Genomic DNA, 15,776 nt, shown 5'->3' with positions numbered 1-15,776 from the left:
GAAATGGTTAATTCGATTTTGGTTATTGGCTTTTCAATTTGTATAGCAGATTTGGTTGGGATGTGATTAAGAGTTGTTGTATTATATTTATGGGAGTTGAATTCCTGACTGAAGCTTGCGTCTTTTGATAGATCGGACCAGTGTTGTGCGAGCAGATTAGCGATTTCGTTTTTGTTGTTGGTGGTTATGTTATTGTTGGTTGTTATGCAGTGTATTTGTTTTACTCAGCTAAGACCGCAAAATCGGCGAATGTTGTGCCATATTTTTGTTGTTGGTGTGTTTGTTTGACGTTTGCTTTTCTGTAAGCAATGATCGTAACCTAAGGGTGTTTTTCTTTTCAGAGCTTTCCATGTTTGTTTATACCCTTGAAATACCTTGATAATGATTTCAGTCAGAAGTTTGCAACGCAGTGAAGGAGACGTTTCCGATAAAGTATATATATTCTTGATCAGCGTCACAAGACGAGTCGATCTAGCCATGTCCGTCTGTCCGTCCGTTTCTACGCAAACTAGTCTCTCAGTTTTAAAGCTATCGGGCTGAAACTTTCCCATACGTCTTCTTTCTATTTCAGGGAGTATATAGGTCGGAACCAGCCGGATCGGACAACTACATCTTATAGCTCCCATAGGAAATATCGGGGAAAAAATTTTAAAAAAATTATATCTTTGGTGTTTTTTAACTTATACCTTTCTAAGCTTTCTTTCTTTCTTTTTAAATTAGTTCTGAATTTCGAATTAAATTTTATCAAAATCGGACGACTATATCTTATAGCTCCCATAGGAACAATAACATATAACAAAAAAATATATCTTCGGTGTTTTCTAACTTATGACCTCCTACGCTTGGAAATAACATTTTTTATTTGGTTTTGAATTTCGAATTAAATTTTATCAAAATCGGACGACTATATCATATAGCCCCCATAGGAACGATCGGAAAATTAGTCGGAAAACATGAAATAATAATTATATCTTTGTTGTTTTTTAACATATAACCATATAAGCTTGAAAATAATATTTTTTAATTAGCTCTGAATTTCGAATTAAATTTTATTAAAATCAGACGACCGTATCATATAGCTGTCATAGGAACGATCGGATAATTGGTGGGAAATAATGTGAAACTAATTATAGCTTTGGGGCTTTTTGACATATTATTTTATAATATTGGGAATATAAATTTTTATATTTTTAAGAATTTCGAATTCAATTTAATTTTTTTTTTATTGATTATATTTTATAGCTGCAACGGTATACAAACTTCGGCTTGCCGAAGTTAACTTCCTTTCTTGTTTTTCTGTTTAGGTCTGCTAGGTTTTTGTTCCACCAAGGAACTGTGCGTGAGAGTCGTATCGCATCACGCAGGTGTGCGCTTTTTATAATTATTTTGTTAATTAGTGCCGATTCTTTGTTTATGTTGGTTGAGGGAGGGTATATGTTGTTGTTGTTTTGTGTGTGTGTTGCAAAGGTATCCCAGTTTGCTTCGCTTAATTTAAAAATGGGTGTCTTGTTGATGATGGTGTCGGTTGGAAAAAGGGTGAGGATGATTGGGAAGTGATCACTTCCGAAAAGGTCATCTATTACATTCCAGGTGTCAGTAAGGGAGAACAAAAGCTGAGGTCGATGTGTAGAGGTGTTGTGTGTAGTAAAGTGTGTTGGTGATTTGTCATTTAATAAGGTGAGTTGTGATTATTCAATGAATTTGGCTACTGTTTTACCTCTTGAGTTGGAGTGTGTGTGGATCCCCAGTTTTGCTGCCAGCTGTTGAAATCACCTGTTATCATTACAGTTTTGTTGCTTATGTTAACTACGTTGTTCAGGTTATTACGCGAAAAGGATATGTTGGGTGAGATATAAATGGAGTATATTTTAAAGTTATCTTTTGATTTTATTTCTGCTGATATTGCTTCTACGTCTTCATTAATGTTACTTTGAGTGTGTTGGATTAATTTGTGGATTAGCAGGGCTACTCCTCCAAATCTGTTAGATGCAATGTTTGTTAGAATATTGTAGTTTTTAGGTGTCGGTAGGCTGTGGAAGTATTGAATGTGTGTTTCTTGGAGTGAAATTATATGTGGAGAGTGTCTTGATGAGTATTAGTAGATGGTTGTAGTTGTTCAAATATCCCGTTATATTCGATTGTAATATTTTTAAAGACATAATTATTGAAGCTTGTGTGTTTGTTTTATAACGTTTGTGCTGAAAAGGTTTGATCTTTGATTTTTACCTTTTAGATTTTTAGATAGGGAGGATTTTTCTTTAGTTTGGCTTCTAAGTACACGGTGAGTTTGTTGATGTTGAGGGTTTTTGAGAGTCGTCATTGGTAAGTGAGCGCATTTCTTCATCGAATGTGTCGTAGGCTGCAGGGGTTTGAGCTATCTTATTTATTTCTGCATATTTCTTGTCCAGCTCTTTAAGAAAATCGTCTAGTGAGTTTTGTTTTTTATGGATGTCGTTTTTATTATGTATTTGTGTTTCAGAGGGTCTAGTGGGGGTTTCTGTTGGTGATAGATTTTTTAGGGTTTGGGAGTATGAAGTTTCTTGGGTATGATTGTGACGTGTAAAGTATATGGATCGGGCAGGTTTGTGGTCTACTTTTTCGGTTATTCTAATAGCTATGAGCACCTGTTCTTTGAGAAAAATTGGCATTTTTTGTCCATGGACGTGTTGTTGCCCTTGCAGTTAAAGTATTTTTGTTGCTGCTTACAATCGTTATTGTCGTTGTTGTGAGTGGTTCCTGAGCAGTTTTTTCATGTGGGGTTGTCTTGCAGCCAGCTTGGGGGTGGTTGAACCGAAGGCATTTTTTACACTGCATGGGGAGTGGTATGTACGGGCGTGTGAACACTATTTCGTAGCCTATAAACACTTTTTCAGGGAGATTTATAGAGCTGAAAGTAAGACCTGAGAAACTTTTGGGACTTCAGTTCGGCTAGAATTTTCTCTTCTGAGACATTTCTAAGTAGATTGCAGTAAAAAACTCCCTTGGTCTCGTTAAGGCTTTTGTGTTCGTATGCTTCTACGTCAACTTCACCACGTTGGGTGTTTTTAGTTTAAGTTAGAATTGTACCTGCTCTTGTTACTTTACATTTTTCCACTTCACCTCCGCAAATGTAGTCGATTGATTTTTTATAATGAATGGGTTTGTGTTTTCCAGTGATACATTGTCTTTTCTTTTAATAACAATAAATTTATGTTCAATTATTGAGTTTTCAGAAAAAAGGTTTGTTTTTGACCGGTGGTAACGCTTCTGTGGGGCGAACCATCTGCTTGTGGTTGGTATGATCACGTGACTATTTGTTGTTTTTTTTGTTTGGTTTTTTGGGTGTCTCTTTCGTTCTCTTGTTTGTTGTTGCAAGTTTTGCTGATAAGCACTGTTTAGTGATGCTGATCAAGAATATATAAGCTTTATGGGGTGGGAAACGTCTCCATTACTGCGTTGCAAACTTCTGACTGAAATCATAATACCCTCTGCAAGGGTATAAAAATTATTTACTAAAGTTGTTTATTTCTATAACTGCAAGGGTGTACAAACTACGGCTTGCCAAAATTAACTTCCTTTTTTGCTTATCATAATTTCTAATCCGATCAATATCAATGGGGTATTCAAAGCAAAATATGAGTGCTGTTCATTTTAATTTTGTACGGAATTGAAAGAGCATTAAAACGTAAAGAAAATAGTAAGAAAAAATAATAAAATCGCTATACGCTAGAATATAAGGGGTATAATAAAATAATAACAGTTTAATAATTTTAACTTACCTACATGCGACGCAATTAAATCACCTGCTTTTTTTATTTGTAGCATCAAAGTTAAATTGTGGGCGGCCGGGCTTTCAGGGAGGGTTCTACGATGTCTTTAACGACCTTCGCTTTACGTGCTGCGAAATATATCATATGCCAATATGTCAAGCTCATCCCCCAGTTACCTTCTTCTGTTCGAATTTTAATTTATTTGAAGATGTCCCAGTAGGAACTTAGACGCATTGGCCTTAGACGGGGAACCTTTCGTGCGGTTGCCCTGAGTGACTTTGCGCTGTCAGGAGGGTGCTTTCCATCTTGTCGACGTCCTTTGCTCTCAGCATCCGCTTCGGAGCCGCACTAGCTATCCGATTTAATTACAATTTTCCTTCCACCCGACTAAAGACAAATAACTAAAGCTAATAGATCATGTCATCTTGTCTAGTCAACTAGTCTTACAATTTAATTGCGAATTCAACATAAGAAGACCAAGAACAGCTCAAATTCCAGCAATATGAAAAAGTAAAACAAACCAAAAAAAACCACATAAGAAACAAAAATGTAATACTTTTCTAACAATTTGCTAGGAATGTAAAAAAACAATTCAGAGCTAAACGAACCAAATTCAAATGAATTGTATTTTGTATTTAATTATTTGATCGGTCCTAAAAAATCGCTTATTATCGGAAATTATAAGATAAACAAGGAAGAACACTAAAGCCGAATGCCTCGACTATCAGATACCCGTTACTCAGCTTAAGGGACCAAAAGGGAAATAAAGACATATAAGTAGCAAAGTGATATCTTAAAGCGCCGCCTTCCGGCCTATTTCGGTAGATGTTATGCGGGCGGCAGACAGATTTAAGCGTTTAAACCGTTTGTGGGCGTTGTTGTGGGCACATGTTTTTAAGGTCAGTCGATAGGTATTGATGAGACAAACACATTTCAGTTAATATTTTGTTTCTTTCACAAAAAAGGGTAGGCCATACAAATATACACGGATTGTGGGCATTAGAGTGGACGTGGCACCCTAAACAAACTTGCGCTGCGCAGGGAGCCCAGGAATCTACATGCCAAGTCTGACTGTGCTAGCTTGTACAGTTTCCGAGATCTAAGCGTTCATACGGACAGACGGACATAGATCGACTCGGCTAGTGATCCTGATCAAGAATTATATACTTTAAGGGGTCGGAAACGCTTCCTTCTACCTGTTACATACTTTCCAACGAATCTAGTATACCCCTTTACTCTACGAGTAACAGGTATTCAAAATAAAACATTTTGCGCCTTTTTTTCCAAATAGTTTTTTATGTCCCATCCTTCGATAACCGAGTAAACGGGGACGCAAGGTTTGTTTAGCGAGGAGTGTTGGGAAACGTCCCTTTGGGAGTCGGTTCCGGTGAAAGGGTCTTTGACCCGGATTGTCGGAGAAAGGAGGGCGCAATTCTCATTGTGGATGAATTATTAGTTTAGACTTCGTGTCGGCGGCCAGCGTCACACGGGCTCGAAAGATGAAAATATCCTTTACTAGACGCGAGATTCAAGTGGCCATAGTCGCCAGTATACTTGAGCTCTGGAATTCGGAAGCGGTGTTAATTTAAAAAGGAGTGATCACGCGACTAAAATGGTATTGCGCGGGCAGTTGCGTCTCCGACTCAGGGAGCTGGAAGAGATTGGCCGCTTAGAGCAAAACTCTGTTTTATTAATATATATTTTTTACGTTCTATTTATTTATTTAATTTTGTATTTTAGTTGTCGTGGGACTTCAATATTAAATTTATTGCACATAACTTACCGCATTTTATTATTTATTAATTAACACATAAATTAATTCACCACAAGCGTTTTCCCAACCTTATTTTATTTTGAATACTCATTATCACACAGACACATGAGACACAGATCATGAAAAGATCACTGAACGAAACAAAAGCAAAATAATAACACAAACTCAATTGTATTACGACACTTGTAAATCCCTCGTTGAATCCTACCAAACGGTGGCGTCTGTGATACCCGAAAGCTCACATTCTTTTATTTCATTAACATCTTTGTGAGGCTTATGGGTTTCTCTCTAGGGAGTTGGGGCAACCTGCTAATAGATAAAATAAACTGTAAAACCACGAATATGAAGCACGCTAATCTGTCGGAAGGGATGGAGCCCGGCCTATAAAATCCTGCGGTGGCCATTTTAAGGAGAAGTCGGCAGCATCATCGGTTGCTGAGGATGGAAGGGAGCGCTGGGGCTTGGGGCCTAAAATCGAAGCCCACAAGACGGTGGGTTAATTTTGCCGTACTTAAATGTTGGTAGCTGTTTATCTTTGTGTTTCGGACAGTTACCACCTACGCGCAGTTTAAATGTGTGACACTACGGGCGGCAGGCAGATTTAAGCGTTATCAGCGTTAAGGTGGGCCTGGCAAAATCGATCAATAAGTATTGACGAGACAAATATAATTCAGCTAAAAATTCTATATAGCACAAATTCGGCGGTGGCAAACCTTTTGTGGGGTTTGAGCCTAGTACTCAGATCGGCTAAGTGTTTTACTAGTCACTAGTCACTAGTCACTAGTCAGTCTTATTCTTTTTATTATTATTCAAAGCCTCAAAAAATTGAAGCAATTTTAAGAAGACAAATCTACTGGCGGACAAAAATTGATCAAATTTAATTTGAAATTCAGAACTAAATAAAAAATGTTATTTCCAAACTTAGAAGGTTATATGATAAAAAAACCAAAGATATAATTTTTTTTATATTATTTTACCATTAATTTTCGATCGTTACTATGGCAGCTATATGATATAGTCGTCCGATTTTGATAAAATATAATTCGAAATTCAGAACTAGCTTAGAAGGTTATATGTTTAAAAACACCGAAGATATAATTTTTTCTAAATGTTTTCCCCTATAGTTTTTATGGGAGCTATAAGATATAGTTGTCCGATCCGGCAGGTTCCGACTTGTATACTACCTGCAGTATAAAGAAGACTTTTGGGAAAGGTTTAGGCCGATAGCTTCAAAACTGAGAGACTAGTTTGCGTAGAAACGGACGGACATGACTAGATCAACTCGTCTAGTGACGCTGATCAAGAATATATATACTTTATGGGGTCGGAAACGTTGCAAACTTCTGACTGAAATCATTATACCTCTACAAGGGTATAAAAAGTGTCCCCCCGTGGATTGTGGCCTTAACGTGATGTGGGAGCCCCCAGTACGTGAAATTTTGTTTTTCTTCTTGTGTCGCGGGTGCTTTGCCATCTTCTCCGTGCCGTCTGCAGTGCAGTTCCGATTTCCAATATGCCGACATGGGCCTTGAAGGAGTTTGACCTGGGTTGGCAACGGAGTTGTACCGCTAGTACTGAAGGAGGGCGCCCATCCTGGCAATGGGTGGTAGTGGCTCCCGCAGCTGACTCTTAGTGGGCGGCCTTATTTCCTCCTCCTTAAAGAACCCAGCCAGTCCTTCTGCTCCGCATTAGGTGCCAAGGTCTACGTAGCTGGTGGTGATGGAGTCCAGTGTTCCCCAATGGAGAGCATGGCGCAAATCGAACAATCAGTGCTTCTTATGTGCGTAGACACGCGCGTCAAAAGACACGGTGGGACAATTGTAGAAAAAAAGCTGTTTTTCTGTCCAAAAAAAATGGAAAAAGGGCAAAATATTCATACATATCTTGCTATTCAATTTAAACTTTTTTTTAGGTCAATCGATAGGTATTTATAAGCATGAAAACTGTGGCCGCCGCCGTTTTGGGCTGTTTGCGGGCGTGGCAAAATGCTTTTCGGTTCAAACGATAGATAGGTATCGGCAAGACTAATAAAATTCAGTTACAATTTTGTTTTGTGGGACCTGCTGACACAATCCTGCGCTGCGCACTTCCTTCAATTTTTAATTACTTAGTGCCTCAACTATTAACACACACATGCACAAATGCCTTTTCATTGCCTGGCTTCGATGTCATTGCGAGGGGTGGCAAACATTTTTTGTGGCAATTGATATGTATTGATAAGACAAGTACATTTCAGTTAACATTTTGTGGGCGTTATGAATTGATGAGAGTGTTAAGTTCTTATAGTTTCCGAGATCTTCATACGGACAGACGGGCATGGCTATATCGACTCGGCTAGTGATCCTGATCAAAAATGTATATTGCTTATGAGGTCTTACTGTTACATACTTTTCGACGAATATAGTATACACTTTTACTCTACGTCTAACGGGTATAAAAACATCTACAAAAAAAGTAAAAGGGTGGCACATGGGCTTAAAGCCGCGTCCCAGAGTTTCTAACCAAACGCCTTCAGCGTCTTAGTACGGATACAGCAGCCCAAACGCTGACAAGTTGAGAAATTGAACAAAAAGAAAAACAATTTTTTTGGAGTTAGACAATCTATTTTCTAGCAGACATTTTCTATATACAAGTTCGATTTTCCTTGTTGTTAGAGCAATTCTAGTTTATTTACCATACTATACATACATCACTATGATTTAAGGAACAGTTTATTGACTTTAGAAAGTTTTTTTTGGATTCGGATTCAAAGAAAGTTTTTTCGCAATTTTCTAAAAATATACAGTGGTGCTTATCGACTTAAGCCACAAGACTTCAACCAGGAATTTTAACGAAAATTAAAAAAGTTTTTATTTAACAGCTCCAATTTTTTTTGTCACATAAGTTCTACATATCAGTGTTCTAATAGAAGAATAACCAAGTTATACAAATATATATTTAACGAAAAACTTTAAAAATTCTGAGACCATCTGTAAAATGTCCTGCTCACATACTTAAGCCACCTGGAAAAAATGGTAAAAAAAAAGTTAAAATTTGCGCCACATTCAACTTTAATACTTACTTACTCAACTTTTAATACTTTTTCTTTAATATTGAGTGGAATGACCTTTCTGCTTAGGAGCAACAGAGCATTGCTTTGGCATTGACTCCACCAGACGTGCGCACTGTTGATGTGTGGTTTTCTTCACCCTTCTTTCAAAATTCGACAGAAATCGTTTTAATTTGCTGTTTTTTTTTTGGGCGAATGACTTGTTTAAGAATTAGCCACAAGTTCTCTATAGGGTTCAAGTCGGGGCTCTTGGCTAAACCACGACTTGACTATCTTGCTGGTGTCTTTCGGGTCGTTGTCCTGTTGAAACATCCTGGCAAGTGACAAATTACCGGCTTATTCTCCATATAAATTGTTAATAAGGATGTTCCTGTACATTTCGCCGTTTATAATGCCTTCTATCTTCAATAGGGCACCTACGCCCGATGCGGTGAAACAGCCCCAGACCATAATCGAAGCGCTACCATGTTTTACAGTCTTCGTCGTGTATTAGGTGTCCACATATGTTTTACCATCACTCCCAAAGACATTAAACTTGAATTCGTCGCTCCAAACAATCATGTTCCAAAAATTGAAACCTTTTTGAATTTGCTCTCTGGCGAATTGAAGGCGTTTTTCAACACTTTTAAAGGACAGAAATTGTGTTTTTTGGGCAATGCGTCCATATAACCCGAATTCATTTAGACGTCTTCTTATGGTCTGAGCTGACAAATTCACGCCATAATCTGCCACCATTTGACCTCTGGTATGCGTCGAAGTCAAGAACGGATCGGCTTTACAGATTTTGGCAATCTGTTTTTCGTCGTTTAAAGTGGTTATTTTGAGCTTTACACGTGGAATATTTTCCCAGGTTTCATGTCTCTTATAAAATGCAATGGCATTTCTTACTATGCCACGCAAAAAAGTCTTAAAAATTTGAAGAATACTTGTGTTTTTTTGGTAATATTCCCATATTAGCTTTCTTTCGGCCGGATTTGTATTATTATTTGTAGCCTATCGGTCAAATTGTTTTGAGAAACGTATTTAGTATTCTATATTTTAGTTTAGAAAATAACTAGCACAACTTTCCGTAAAAAACACAAGTTTGACGATTTCAGCTCAAGGTGACTTAAATATATGAACAGAGCGCAATTCTCCTTTTTGACATTTGGTAAATTTTTTGGGAACCACCGAATTCCTACTTGTGGTACTGTGGTTACTGTGGTTACTGTGGTCAGCTGCTTACATAACAGTATTTTAAAATGTAAAATGTCAGGCCGAAATAAAAATGTTTAAAAAAGTTATTAAGAAAACAGTTTATGGTATGGCAGTGGCTTAAGTCTATGAGCACCACTGTAGGTTAAACTTTATTTTGTGTGTAGTTTACAATATAATCGACCAACGGGTAAAAAAAAAACAACCTTGTGTCTGGATAAAAATTGGCTGCCAACTTAGTAATCAAGATTCCGTCAAATGGCTTCATCAAAGCTAAAGACATCGACGCAAGTTATCGCCCAGTTTCTTAATCAAACCATTTTTGTTATACATAGCAGGGGGAAAAAGTTTTCAGCTAATTAGAACACCAGCAACGAAGAGGGAAGCTACGCCATTGGCGAGTTTATTAAAATAATGACGATTTGCATGCCATTTCTGTCTCAAGGCGAAACATTATCTTAGCTTTCGTTCGGCTTTGATACAAATGCATGCGTAATCTGGCAGAAAGACATTTGTGCGACAACTGCCACTGACTAATTAAAACTAATGGCCAAGCCAAGCTAGTAACGACCTACTGGCAGCTACAAGCGAGTTCAGGTGGATCTCCCCCAGCTGAGTGGCTTTCCCAGTTTGATTCGCCCTGGATGAACTGCAATTCAATCGGAAGGAAAGCCACTCCCGCGAAAGGTGGCAAAAGTTACCCAGTACTCGCATAAAAAGTCGCTCGCGATGTGCCGGAGGGAGAAACCGCTTGCAAATCCAAACAAGAAGGTCAGCACAAAGTCATTGAGTTGCGTGCCACGCATTTGCAGTGCCCTTGTCAGTGGCAGTGGCAGCACCCTAAGAAGAAGTCAGCTGTAAATTGGCTTAGCAGCAGTTTATCATTAATTTTATGTCCTTTATTTCACGTTGCACCGCCCTTAGTTTTTTGATGCCGCGTGTGAAAGTTATACGTGACGTGCTTATTTATTTACGTAGTTTCAAATTTGGTTGCAATGTTAATCAATATATTCTACAATAAGTACACAAAGCGCCCTTAATATTGACACAGACGTCTTCATTAATTTAACTTCCAACAAGACAAGGGAATGCAGTACAGCCGATATATAAATACTAGAATAGTCGCCCTAAAGTAAACAAAAAATGTTACTATTTCAAGAAAGGCAATGCGAATATTGCACTTAATTTTTAAACCCTATCAAATTACCACTTTTTTATGTTTAAAGGGTAGTTTACGTTTGAAAATAGAAAAAATGGAAAATGCAATGACTGTTTAATTTTTGGAAACGTTGCCCTTATTCTGCAAGCCAATCGCCATTAAACCCCGATTTTGGGGTATTTGAGCGATGCCAAAAATGTGGGCTCTAGACGGGTTTTACCATAAACTTTTTTTTATCGCTGTAGGTTTGTAAATAAAAATAAAAACGTTTTTGACAATAAACCTTTTTTGCGATACATTAAGTAAATAATCGTAATAATTTTTGTTCATTCCGCATGTTGCAATGCAATATAGAGATCTACATGCAATTTGTTTAAATAATAGATAAATCGCCCTAACAGAAAAATCGGTCGCCATTAAAAATATTTTGTATCGTTAATTTTTCCAAAATGAATTTAAAGAAATACCGCAGTTGTTTTTAACACTTTTTCATATTTATAAACAGAACGAGAGAGGAAGTTAACTTTTGCAAGCCGAAGTTTGTATACCCTTTCAGTTGTAAGAATTAATCAACGTTTGTAACACCATTTTACATTTTTAAGGATTGTTGCTAGCTTCAGTAATATTAAAAAAACTTATCTCAGTATTGATCTGACCGTTTCTTTGATAACTAAATGTTAGAGTCGTCCAATTGTTATTAAATTTAATTCGAAATTTGTTTCATATTATTTTCCCACCAATTTTCCGATCGTTCCTATTACAGCTATATGATAGTCTGGTCTATAGTCGTCTGGTTTTGATAAAATTAATATTTTAAAAGTGTGGAAAATTAAATATTTATTATTGCGATATTTCTTAAACTGAATGACACTTTCTTATTTTCTTGGTAATTTGAAAAGCTTTAAAAATGAAGTGTGATTTGCCCCAAAATATAGAATATGCCCGGAAATATTAACTAATTAAAAAATGTTATTTCCATGCGTAGGAGGTTATATGTTAAAAAACACCAAAGATAAAATTTTGTATATTATTTCTTCACCCATTTTCCGATCGTTCCTATGGCAGCTATATGATTTAGTCGTCCGATTGTAATTTAATTCAAAATACAAAACCAATTAAATAATTGTATTACCAAGAGTGTTAAAAAACACAAAAGATATCATCTTTAAACATTTTTCTTTCCGATCATTCCTATGGGTGCTATAAGATGTAGTTGTCTAATCCGGCTGGTTCTGACTTCTTTACCACCTGCAAGAAAAGTTTTGGGAAAGTTTCACCCCGATACCTTTAAAAGTGAGAGACAAGTTTGCGTAGAAACGGACAGCCAGAAGGTCGGACAGACCAACATGGCTAGATCGACTCCTCTAGTAATACTGATCAAGAGTATATATTATGGGAAACGCCTCCTTCACTGCGTTGCAAACTTCTGACATACAAATACGCTTGTTTTGTTGTTTTTAGGTCAATTTTAAAGTACAATTTTTATGAGTGGTATCCTAAGTTCTCTTCCTAAAGAGTTTTAAGACAAGACTGTATAGTGATTCCTCATTATTTTGCAGTTTCTTTAATTACAATAAAATATTTACAATTGACCTCCGTAGTTTTTCAATTTTGTCTAAGGGCCAACTAATCCACAACCTTTTCCAGTTGAAGGACAATGTCGAGCTTGGAGGCTATTACCGGGCTAGTAGCAGCCCACTCAATCTTCTTAACGGTCTGGTCGCACGTGTGGACCTGGTGGTTACGCAATAGGTGGACAAGCCCCAGTTTTGACTGCAGCAAACCCAATCGCATACCGATGCAGTTGCGCGGACCTATGCCGAAGGGCATGTAGGCGTCCATGTTAAGGTTATCGCGGTTCGCCGGATTAAAGCGCTCCGGATCGAACGTATCCGGCTCTGGCCAGTATTGGGGATCCCGATGGAGGGCAAGAGTCGACATGTAGATAGACATTCCGTGCGGCAGCTCCATGTTGTGAAAAGGTTCAAGTGTGAACCGTTCGCCTTCCGCAGGCTGGGAGCATTCTCGTTCAATGTAGCCCACGATCGGATACTTGCGCAGTGTTTCGTTGACGACCTGAGAGAGGTAGGGCATCTCCTGAATGCGCTCGTAGCTGACATGATCCTCGTCTCCGAAAAAGTCGGCGATTTCCTGCCGGAGGCGCTCCTGCAAAGCCACGTTCCTGGCCAGCTCGAAAAGTGTTAGCGTCATTGTGGAGGAGCTAGTTTCAAAGCCGGCTGTTTGAAAAATGGCCGCCTGGGCCACCAGGTAATCTAGATCGATTGCCGTTTGTGACATCTCCGGATTCGCGGCAGCCTCCCTCTTTAGAGCCAAGAGGATATCGACAAGATCATTTCGCTTTTGACCGGTCCTCTCGCGTTCCGCCAGTACGTAGCTGATGCTGCTACGGATAAACTTCGTGGTTTCCTTGGAAAAGAGTTTCACGCGCGCCAGAGACGCCAAGGCTGGCAGCATGAATATTATGGCAAAATCGATGGCCCTAGCTAACGTCATCGTAAAGATAGCCTTGTTGTGGTAGAAGAACTCGCTCTCTGCGTTCTGCAGAGCGTTGGCCTCCAGGCCGAAGGCTATGGTGGCTATTAGGTCGGTGGTGAAGCGCGCGCACAGGTCCTTCACCTGAACTTTGGAGCCGCTACCCAGGCGTTCCACACTGTCTTCCAGATTCTTTCCAATCTATTAGAAGAATACTGTTTTATTTCGGAAATAGTTGCCAGTGTGCACTTTTAAATACAGGTTTTAATTTTAAAAGAAAACCAATTCTTGGCCGAGGCCTTTTAAAAATCCTGGTATTACTCGTGTTTTATAGAAATCGTAATATTACTGGCTTGATTAAATATATTTGCTTTTGACACTCACCTTCACCATCAGAGGATACATTTGCTTAATCTTGCCCGTGGTAAACACAGGAGAGATCCTAGTGCGCAGCTCTCTCCACGCAGGACTGCGAGCAAAAAAGAGGTTGTTAAAGCCAAGGGCGTCGTTGTGCGGGTCTGTCTGCAGCACGCGATTGTTGAAGTATTGAAACTTCTTAATCATCACAGTTTTGATTAGGTCTAGATCGCGAATAACTAGAGCCGGCCGGTAGGCCATGTACACGCCTACGAAAGGTTCAGTTTCAAAGCCAGGGGCTTCGTGGAACTTTTGGATCTGCTCGAAAAACGGAACTCGTGCGGTAAGAAATTCTCGGGTGCAGCCCAGAAGAGGCAGTGGACTAATGTATTTAACCCCATGACGCTTCCAAAAGGAAAAGACCCGTCTCTGCCAGATGTAAAAAACGATCGTCAGTGTGGCGAGAAGGAGCAGTAGCTCAATTGACATGTTGGAAGCTTCGAATCCAGGGAGCCACTATTGAACTCGCCTCTATGTGGAGTGCTTTTAACGATCGCCAAAGCTTTTCCGCCGGGAACAGCTGGTCTATATTATAGGCTAAAGGCAGAGCGTAGATGCTTGTTAATGCCTATCGCAAAAGCGCTCCAAATCCCTAACACTTAAAAAAAAATGCGAAAATTATACAAACACAAAAATTTTGTTTAAACGGGCTTTTCAATAACTTATTGTAAGTCATAGCTCAACAACATTGTTCCAATAATTTAAGAAAAGTTTGAATAACACCCTTAAATGTGAGATTCACTTCAGAAAAGGCTTCGCCAACCTTTCGGAGTATCCACATTTTCTCTAAATTAATTTTAGTTTAAACACATTGTTACCTTGTTAAATAGGATCGTAAACTTCATTCAAAACACCACAAATTTCAAAAAAAAAAATTTTCTGGAATATTTTCTAATTTTTTTTCCTAATAGATAACTCCATCTTTTTTAAGTGTATACACTCCCAACCCATGATAAGGGTATTTAAAACGCCATTCAATGTTTGACTAGGCGAAAATAGCAGACTCTATTTCGCTTAGGTTTCATGACAATGCAAAAAGTTGAATGAACAGTGAATGCGAATAAAGATTTTGTTTGAACGAGTCAGCGTGTGCTGTTAGACTACGACACATGTTCAGGAAACCCCTGACTAGTTCTACCGGAATCCGAACGAACTGACTTGAATGTTTTTGCTAGTCTGTGTTATCAAAAATATACTTTTTATACTTGTTACTCCTCGAGTAAAAGGGTATATTGTTTTTGAGGAAAAGTATGTATCAGATTGATGGAAGCGTCTTTGACTTCATAAAGTATATATATTCTTGATATATATATATTATTTGCATCACTAGATGAGTGGATCTAGCCATGACCGACTGTCTGTCCGTCCGTATACTTAGAGATTCTAGAAATTCTTGAGCAGCGCAAGTTTTTTCAGCCCAGTCTACCGCCCACTTACGATCATAGCCCTAAAACCCGGTTTAGATTAAATTTTTTAAAAATCGGTCGACTATATCATATGTTTAGAATTTCGATTGACATTTTTTCAAAATCGGTCGACTATATTATAAAGCTGTCATAGGAACGATCCGAAAATTGGTGGGAAATAATATGAAACAAATTATAGATTTGGGGCTTTTTGACATATAATCTTATAATATTGGGAATATACATTTTTATATTTTTAAGAATTGCGAATTCAATTTAATAAAATTATTGATTTTCTTTACAAACTTCGGCTTGCCGAAGCTAACTTCCTTTCATGTTTTTTAATTTTTTCCCCGATAGTTCCGATGGGAGCTATAAAATATAGTTGTCCGATCCGGCTGGTTCCGACCTATATACTTCCTGCAACAGAAAGAAGATTTTTGGGAAAGTTTCAGCCCGATAGCTTTAGAACTGAGAGACTAGTTTGCGTAGAAACGAACGGACAGACGGACATGGCTAGATCGACTAGACTAGT

At 38.2% G+C, this 15,776-nt stretch overlaps 1 protein-coding gene across 1 annotated transcript; it reads right to left on the bottom strand.

Annotated features, from left to right (window-relative positions):
* Positions 1–12,460: 12,460 nt before the first annotated feature.
* LOC108029758 (probable cytochrome P450 6w1) lies at positions 12,461–14,290 on the bottom strand. Its single transcript, XM_017102258.3, has 2 exons — positions 13,803–14,290; positions 12,461–13,619 (listed from the first exon to the last, which is right to left on the bottom strand). Exons 1-2 carry the CDS (start codon positions 14,262–14,264, stop codon positions 12,552–12,554), a joined length of 1,530 nt encoding a protein of 509 aa, XP_016957747.1. The 5' UTR covers positions 14,265–14,290; the 3' UTR covers positions 12,461–12,551.
* Positions 14,291–15,776: the final 1,486 nt, after the last annotated feature.

This window comes from Drosophila biarmipes, chromosome 2R, assembly GCF_025231255.1.
Source record: "Drosophila biarmipes strain raj3 chromosome 2R, RU_DBia_V1.1, whole genome shotgun sequence".
In the NCBI taxonomy this organism is placed as follows: domain Eukaryota; kingdom Metazoa; phylum Arthropoda; class Insecta; order Diptera; family Drosophilidae; genus Drosophila; species Drosophila biarmipes.
The sequence above is the reverse complement of the archived record's forward strand: the minus strand, read 5'-3'. Positions and strand labels throughout refer to the sequence as shown.